At 32.2% G+C, this 9,002-nt stretch overlaps 1 protein-coding gene across 1 annotated transcript; it reads left to right on the top strand.

Moving 5' to 3' along the window:
- Positions 1–2,384: 2,384 nt before the first annotated feature.
- LOC109341194 (protein NRT1/ PTR FAMILY 2.8-like) lies at positions 2,385–5,362 on the top strand. The gene is made up of 3 exons (XM_019579040.1): positions 2,385–2,748; positions 2,880–3,097; positions 3,621–5,362. Exons 1-3 carry the CDS (start codon positions 2,622–2,624, stop codon positions 5,106–5,108), a joined length of 1,833 nt encoding a protein of 610 aa, XP_019434585.1. The 5' UTR covers positions 2,385–2,621; the 3' UTR covers positions 5,109–5,362.
- Positions 5,363–9,002: the final 3,640 nt, after the last annotated feature.

Below are 9,002 nucleotides of genomic sequence, written 5' to 3'. Positions count from 1 at the left end.
TTGAATTGTTGAAAGCGCCTTTTCATCCAACTCGTCCCATTGATCATCGGTCATGGAAACTGGTTTCTTTGACTTCCCATCTAAAGCTTTCTTTAATCCGCTCTGGATAAGAACGGCCCTCATTTGGACTCGCCAAATAGAAAAGCTAATTTTGCCATCAAACTTCTCAATGTCAAATTTTGCAGACATTTTGAAATTCTCAATTTAGTAAGAGCTCTGATTCCACTTGTTAAGGTTAGAGCACAATGCGGAAGCACAGGATTGAATCAATTGAGAACAAAAGAGAAGCAAGTAAAGGATAAAGAAAATAACACACAAGATTTAACGTGGAAAAACCCCTCAGTGTGAGAGGAAAAAAACCACGGGCGATCAAGAGCAAAATTCCACTATGTAAAAAAGAAGAGTACAAGAAATCCTCTTATAATGATGAGGACAAATGACAATATTTTTCTCACAAATACTCTCTCAAATGGAACAAGAATTCTCACCAAGAATGCACTCACAATATATGTGTAAATGAAAGAGATGTTGTGTGTTGTGAAGATGATTTTGAAGCTCTCTATATGTGTCCTTTTATAGGCAAGCAAAGTCTTGGTATCTTGGATTCCAAGCATTGGATGCTTGGAAACAAAGCCATAAAAGTGACATAAAATGCCCTTAAAGAGAGCCATAAAATTGTCATAAAATTCTTTTAAGGCATAGTAATGAGAGGCATCTAACAATTGAACAAATTTAATGTAGAACCGGACATGGTTAAAGACAAAATGGACTCCACCACTAATTTCTTCATAGTATCAAGGCTTAACATAACTCATTGCATGAAATGCTAACTCTAAATGGATAACTTCTGAAGACCGTTGGAACACCTTTTGAAGATGTTAAAGTTTGTCTATAAAAGGAAGAGAGCCTTAAAAGTACATCAGACATTACACTAGACCTTAGAATCCATACACGATAATAAGAGTGAAAAGACAAGCTAAGCTTAAAGAGAAAAAATACTGAGAGTTTACCTTATATATGTAAAGAGACTTGTAGTTAGATATTTTTTTTAGTTCAATTATAGTTGACCAAAGAATTATTCCATTGATACAATCATAGTTGTACAAATAAAATATAATAATGAAAAATATTTTAAATTGAACTAAAAACTATAGTTTAGATACTCTTACATTTATAACTCTTTCCAGAAATAGCCTTCCTTTGGCAAGTAAAAATAGAGTAAAGAGAAAAGGGTGAGAGAGAAGTAGAAGAGAATGAAAGTTTGTCTCTTCTTTGGCTATTAAGAGAGAAAGGGAGGAGATAATGAAAATTGCATGGTACTAGCCATATTTTTTTCCCTTAAAAGTTTGATGAGAAAGTGGAGAGAGAATGAGGCTTTTGTATGAAATATCATAAATATCCTTCATATTTTTATTTGTTCTCCTTGTTAGTTTTCAATCCTAATAATATATATAAGTCTCTTTTAAATATAAAACATATTTATTTAAGAAGTAATTTATATTATAACCTTTATTTTTTAATTAATAATAAAACATATTTTTTCTATTTGTTTTTATTTTATTTTAGGGATATTCTTGTTCTTTGAAGCATAACATCATCTTTCTCTTACAGTTTCTATCCAAGCAAACAAAAGAGTAAGGAAAGAAAATATATTTTTCTCTTCCTTTTCATTCATTCATCTCTTATACTAAACATTACAAAAATCTACTTTATTTCTCATATTTCTCTTTCTCTCCCCTCTTTTCATCACATATTTCTCTCATTATTTTCTTTTGTACAACCAAATGAAGTAGTAAAATCTCATAACTAGATTTTGTCTTTAACATTGTAATCTTTTCATACTCGTAGTAAGGATTGAATATTTGATATCATACTTAAAGAATACTATACCATAATTACAAAACAATTATATTTAAAATTGTCATTCAACATTGCTTTCAAACATTGTCTATGTAATCGCTGTAGAATGTAAGGTTAGATTCAACAGTGCTTTATAAGCGCTATAGAAAGTAGGAATTCAACAATGCTCGCTCAAGTGAGTTCTATTGAATGTGTAAGAAGCAACAACACAAGTTTCACTGAGTGTTGTTGAATCTTTGAGTCCTACATTCAATAGCGTTTGCTTCATTAAGCACACACTATTAAATGTGTGTTGTTAAATGCGAATTTTGGCATAATAAAGCTAATATATTTAAACCTTGTTGGTACAATGTTGTATTCCTTAAATGGCTTGGCAAAATGACTTCACCATAGATATGGTAGATTGATAGATCCTAAAATTAAGATAGGAGCTATTAATGTCTTAACAAAAACACTGAGTTTGACATCTAGATGTTAAACTTAATGTCTCTCACATGTCTAAGGCACTTGACATTTGTAATCCATCTGCCAAATACAAGTCTCATCTTCCATGCAAAAACAAGACAATCACCTCCATCTGAAGCAAATTACCTCTTAAGTCACCACACAAATGCAATCAATCCCTGGTCAATAATCTCAAAATCGTGACCACTTTGCAAAAATCATTCGTATGTAATTACTTCCATAAAGAAAATAAAAATTCCTCTCTCCATGTCTTGCCATTTCAAAATAAATTCTACATACAATACTATATACAAAAAATGGAAAATATAACTACTAGTTCTTCTCCTTATGCACTTGAGATAGGACATGAGCAAATACCTGCACCCTCTTCTGCTTCTTCTCGTAAAGAATCAGGAGGATGGAGAGCCATCAAATATATCATCGGTAGCTCTCAACTAATTAATTTCATCACAATTTAAGGGTTATTACTTTAACAAATAATACTTATAATAACAATAATATCCCTTTATTTTCCGCGCGTTGTTGATTTCCTTTTTTTTTACATCATTATGAAGGCAATGAGTCGTTCGAGAAGGTCGCATCGATGAGTTTGATAGCGAATATGACGGTGTACCTGCTGAGTAATTACCACCTTAGTGGCATATTCGTGGTTAATGTTGTACAAATTTGGAATGGTTCCTCCAACATTGCATCAATTGCAGGTGCATTCATTTCTGATGCTTATCTGGGCAGGTTCCAGACCCTCCTCTATGGCTGTATGGCATCCCTTTTGGTAAGCAAATAAACATCTCACTCATAATATGCATCACCACGACATTGCACGGCTAACTTTGTGCCAGCCGCGGTAAGACAGAGGATGCAAGCGTTATCCGCCATGATTGGACCCATATATGCACGCAAAAAATATTTCCTTCCTATTGTTTTTAATTGGCATCATATTTATTTCTAGCATTATTATAACTCCGGAATGCACAAAATTCATTTGCCAATCTTTTAACCAGCATGGTTGAGCATTGCATTAAGGTTTCAATTCCTTTAATGCTTTGCATCATATTTATTATATGAACACGAACATGATATCACTATACAAGTCTTCAATCAATACAAACACCAAATTGTGTTGCTAAGTTATTTGTTTTCCTATATAATCAAACAAACTATTTTAAAAAATTGTGTTAGTATTATGATTTACTCACTATATATTTCATATCTCTATATAATGTAACATGTCATATTCATTACCCAGTTTTGAAAAAAAATTGGAGTACCATACTCTTACCTGTATCCATTGACAGGGTATATTGACAATGACCCTAACAGCAGGTATACATCAATTGAGACCCCCAGCCTGCAAGGAGGAACTACCTCATTGCCAACGGCCGCAAGGTTGGCAGCTAGCAGTCCTCTTCGCAGGTCTTGGATTGTTATCGATAGGCGCTGGCGGCATTAGGCCATGTAACATTGCTTTTGGTGCTGACCAATTTGATACCAAGACAGAGAAAGGAAGGACACAATTGGAGAGCTTCTTTAACTGGTGGTACTTTACTTTTACAATTGCAGTCATTATAGCACTCACAGGAGTTGTGTATATCCAAACTAATATCAGCTGGACTTTGGGGTTCGCGATTCCCACAGTTTGTCTTGCTTTCTCTATAGCCATATTCTTGATCGGTCACCATGCTTATATTTGCAAGAAACCTGAAGGGAGTACCTTCTCAGATATGGCGAAGGTTATTGCAGCGGCATGTAGAAAACGCAAGCTACAGACTTCTGGGAGAACCTTTTATGATCCTGCTCTAGCTTTGGGTATATCAGACTTAGACAATACAAGGCTTGCTCACACAGATAGGTTCAAGTTCTTCGACAAAGCGGCTATAGTTGGTGCTCCAAGCGAATTGGACGAGCAAGGAAAGCCGAGGAATGTTTGGAGACTTTGTACTTTGCAACAAGTGGAACAGTTGAAATGCTTGCTAGGTATTCTTCCTGTATGGGTAACTGGAATTTGTTGCTTCATTTCAATGGATCAACAGAACACTTATGGACTCCTTCAAGTTTCACAAACTAACAGGTCTCTAGGACCACACTTCAAGGTTCCACCTGGATGGATGAACCTGTTTCCAATGCTAGCACTTTCAATTTGGATATACATTTATGAGGGCATTTACATTACCCTGACACGGAAAATTTCCAAAAGGGATAGAAGATTGACCTTGGGAATTAGAATAAGAGTTGGGATTTTGTTATCCATCATATGCATGTTGGTAGCAGCAGTTGTTGAGAAGAAACGCCGTGATTCCGCTTTAAGACTCGACTCGTATATTTCACCAACAAGCTTTGCCTTGCTTTTGCCGCAGTTTGCACTATCTGGTCTAATTGAAGCCTTTGCAGCTGTTGCTATAATGGAATTCTTTACCATGCAAATGCCAGAGAGCATGAGGACTGTTGCCGGGGCAGTCTTCTTTATGAGCTTGTCCATCGCAAACTACATCGGTTCCTTGATTGTCAATATAGTCCACAAAGCAACATCGCAAAGAGGAAGAATACCATGGTTAGGTGGTCATGATTTAAACAAAAACAGACTTGACTACTACTATTATGTCATTGCTGCACTGGGAGGTTTGAACTTCGTGTACTTCAATTTCTTCGCTAGTAGTTATTTAAGATGCATCAAGGTGACTTCAACAACAGTAGTGCAACCAGAGAACTCAATTGATCACCAAATCGGAGTATCACATGACGTAGAGACTGACGAGAGGGTAATGGACAGAAATGGTAGTAGATGATGAGCAATGTGATACTACTCTTGCTAGAGCTTAAATTCCTCAACAAAATTGTCCATTAGTTCGATTTAGCTATTTCCTGTTTGTTTTCTTAGAAGAACTCTTATCACTTCAGTTTTGATGTAGTTTTATATTGTTTTGATCCTTTTAAAAAGAAATTTAGAATTATACCAATCATTATAGAATTCCTCTCACACATCACCACACATCACGCCTGGTGACAGAATTATAGTGTAGTTATGCAAAAAAAAATGAGATAGAACCAGTTCTTATAAGATTATGAAACCAGTGTAAATTTGAGGTAATCACGTTTGCTGAAGTGTGTCTATGTCAATCCCCTTCAATTTCAAAACTGATTCTACATTAACTTTTAGGATTAGTTTGGGACTTGGATTTTGGAAGGAAAGGAAGGGAAAATGAAGGCTTGGGAGTCATCTATTTCATGTCTCCCAAACCTTCCTTTCCTTTCCTCCTCTCAACCTGCAAGCAAAAACAAACAAATACCAATTTTGATTTATGATTAACCAACTTAATTTAGTTGCAGAAGTAGTAGCGTTGGGTTATAGCGACTATTCGGCAATCAACAAAGCTTGTCTGAAAGTATTTGAGCACTCATTTACATTTGTTTGCAACTTAAGAACTCACAACCTCACTTATATATGTGCACACAGGAATGATTTCATGCTAATCTCCAACCAGAACACTTAATAAAATTGATGTATGCCTTGCGATTTCGGCTCTCGTTTTAGCTTCTTCAGCAATTTGATTGAGTTCAATAAATGTGTGCGCTCAGTGAACATCTTCTTATCAGACAGTTGTAATCCATGCCATGTTCTTTGTGCAATTGCTCATTGGATGGGGATTTGTTGTCCCCAAAACTGTCCCCAACCCCATCCTAACCAGTCATGATAAAGTAAAAATTGATAAAGTCATAGAATATTTAATTTTTTTTAACTAACATAGCATAATATGGTTGATTTGAGACAACATATCCTTATCTGTGCTCATTGAAGTCCTTTTGGCTAGTGAATGCAATCTACATGAAAACAAAATCCAAGAACACAGAGCTAAAAGTAATACATTTTTAATGATGATAAATAGATGGATTTTGATTTGAATGTGAATAGAAAGTCATCTATTAATCTATATAAATTTATTTAAATCATACTTGAAATTATCCAATTCATTTGATTTTCTCATTGGAACTAAAAACGTTATTGAAGAAATTCATTATTTTAAAAACTAATATCTAAGTCAAATATTTTTTTAAATCACCTTCTAAAAATTCTTAAATCATTTAAAAAACACTTTTACAATATGTTTTTTAAAAAGTGATTTTTTGAATTTTTTACTTTTTATTTTGCAATATATTACAAGCATAAACATGTGACGTTTAAGATTTTACGTGTAAAGTTGAGTATAAAGATTTATATATAATCATTATATCATCTATCATTCATTTGGATTATTACTTTTTTTAATAGTTAATAATGATTAAATACAACTAGTGAATGATGCACTGACATTGTATAAAATTCATACACTGAGCGCATACATTTTTTTCTCACACTTTTATATGTTATGTACTTAAGAATAAAATTTTAATATTAATTACATTCATACGTCTTATAATTGATATCAATTTAATAAAATATTAAAAGTGAAAATGATAATCATTTATAGATTTATTTGAGTTTAATTTTTTTGAATATTAAATAAAATTGAAAAGATCGTCATTTTTGAATTTTTGTATTTTGGATGGATTGGATATTCATTCAAATGAATAATTTCATTGTATATAATGGATAAGTTCAAATTCATCCGTTACTAAAGTTATCTATTGGAATACATCCATTTAAATCTATTAGATCCAATTGATGGATTTAGATGAATTTAATTTGTATTATTTGAATGAATGGTAGATTGTCGATAATTTTACCATCTCTATTTCTTTTGAATATATTACCACAATAAATCCCATGCACTCTTTGCTCAATGACAAGCTCCCAACCACCTCACCAATTGGTTATTCCTAAACGAGTCATGAATGATACAAGGAATAGACCCTATCTCCACATTGGGTCAGGTATAGAAGGATCACAAACTATTAATTTAAAGAGAGCCATTGAACCACTATTAGAAATTTGGATCAGACATGCATTCTTTAAATATGGTAAGGTCATTGTTTTTATTAACAAATTTTAAATGATCTAATTTAATAAGGTTTATAGAAGATTGTTGTCTTATTGTGTACATATTAAATGCTTTATTTTTATTTTTATGATGAACAAAATTGAAAATAAGAAAAGTGTGTATAATCTTGATTTTTCAAAAAAGAGTTTAAATTCGAAAGGGACCACTCTTCATGAAAGTCTAATTCAAATGGATTTAACACTTCATGAAAGACATCTAATTATAAAAAAAGATTATGGTGCTCAAGTCATATGCATCAATAATCAACCAATTTCTTATTCTAACATCTTATCATTAGAAATGAGAGACTTTAAGTTATCAAGAGTAATTGAATATAAAGGCTTGGAAGACCAAAAAAAACCTATATGTTCCACCATAGACATGACATTGGGTACAAGACATAGAACATGTAAGTTCATTCATTACATCCTTTCTGAATATATTCAAGTAATATTTCACTATATATTTCCTCTTGACAATTTTGACATGAATAATCTTAGTTATATGATGGTATTTTTCATCACCTTTAAGTATATTCTCCCATTAGGTATACGCATGAGAGTTACTAATTGATAAATAATTCTTTCTTTTCACTTCATTTATTTAATATATGGCATGAATGATCTACCAAAATTTCATTTATTTTAGAAAGGTGTCATATCAAAATGAAACTTTATTATTCCAAGGGTTCTAATAGATTATAAGCTTCAAGCAAATAAATTCTATTTATTTGATTCTATATGCATGAATCCAAATACTATAAAGTTATTTTGGAATAACAATAATGAATTAAGATAGAATAGAAGATTCATTGCAATGTATACATATTGTAGTTTGAATTAACATCTGCGAATGCAAGTGTATAATGAAATGATTTTAATGAAGACAAAGATTAAAGATTGATAAAAACTATGGACAAAGATAAATCAACAACAACAACAACAACATGAAGACTCAAGTTCAAGCTTTAAGAAAGGATCAGCAAAACTAAAGAGTAACTTTTTATTTTAGGTCCTAAGATTCTTTAAATGGGTAGAATCTAAGTTGGGTGAACCTAATGATAAAATCTCACATATTAGAGTATGAACATATTGCATATGAGATTTTCATTCATACATGATTTAGGTGCATTAACGTACATACATGATTCTGATGCATTAAACTAAGTCGACACATTATATAATTTACAAAATTATGCATCATGCATCAATCAATCATCTTAGAGGTTCATAGAAAATTAACTAAGTATTTTCAGAAAACCATTAATCGATTAAGACTATAGTTAATTGATTAATTCTTTGCAAATGGGAAACACATTAATTGATTAAGGACATGGTTAATCAAATTAAGTTAATTTCAGATTTGGAATCTTGCATGTTTTAAAGAAATGTTAATCGGTTAATGGTTACATAATCGATTTGCTCAACAAAAAACTATTTGAAATTGAATGGTATTTTACCTACCATTTCCCATGAGCAAAAACACTTGACACAAAAACTTTAGAAACATAACTGATACACACGAATACACAAATTTTCAAGAGAGTTTTTCTGAAAATTGTGCTAGAAACTTTTATGTGAAAAGAGAGAGTTTTGTGAATCCTTGAAGAGCTCTTATTTTTCAGGCATTCATAGTTTTGAAAGATTTTCCTTTGTGTCTCATAATCATTCATTTTCATATATGAGATTGTGAGATTCATCAAAG

The sequence above is a fragment of the Lupinus angustifolius genome, unplaced genomic scaffold (assembly GCF_001865875.1).
Source record: "Lupinus angustifolius cultivar Tanjil unplaced genomic scaffold, LupAngTanjil_v1.0 Scaffold_400, whole genome shotgun sequence".
Taxonomy (NCBI): Eukaryota; Viridiplantae; Streptophyta; class Magnoliopsida; order Fabales; family Fabaceae; genus Lupinus; species Lupinus angustifolius.
Note: the sequence above shows the minus strand (reverse complement) of the source record. Positions and strands in the feature narration are given on the sequence as shown.

What these genes read in the sequence shown, in the direction of transcription:
- LOC109341194 (XM_019579040.1), top strand. Translation starts at nt 2,622, where the DNA reads ATGGAAAATATAACTACTAGTTCTTCTCCTTATGCACTTGAGATAGGA. An exon ending in AGCCATCAAATATATCATCG is followed by an intron (nt 2,749 to 2,879) that starts GTAGCTCTCAAC and finishes ATCATTATGAAG; the next exon opens with GCAATGAGTCGTTCGAGAAG. An exon ending in GCTGTATGGCATCCCTTTTG is followed by an intron (nt 3,098 to 3,620) that starts GTAAGCAAATAA and finishes ATCCATTGACAG; the next exon opens with GGTATATTGACAATGACCCT.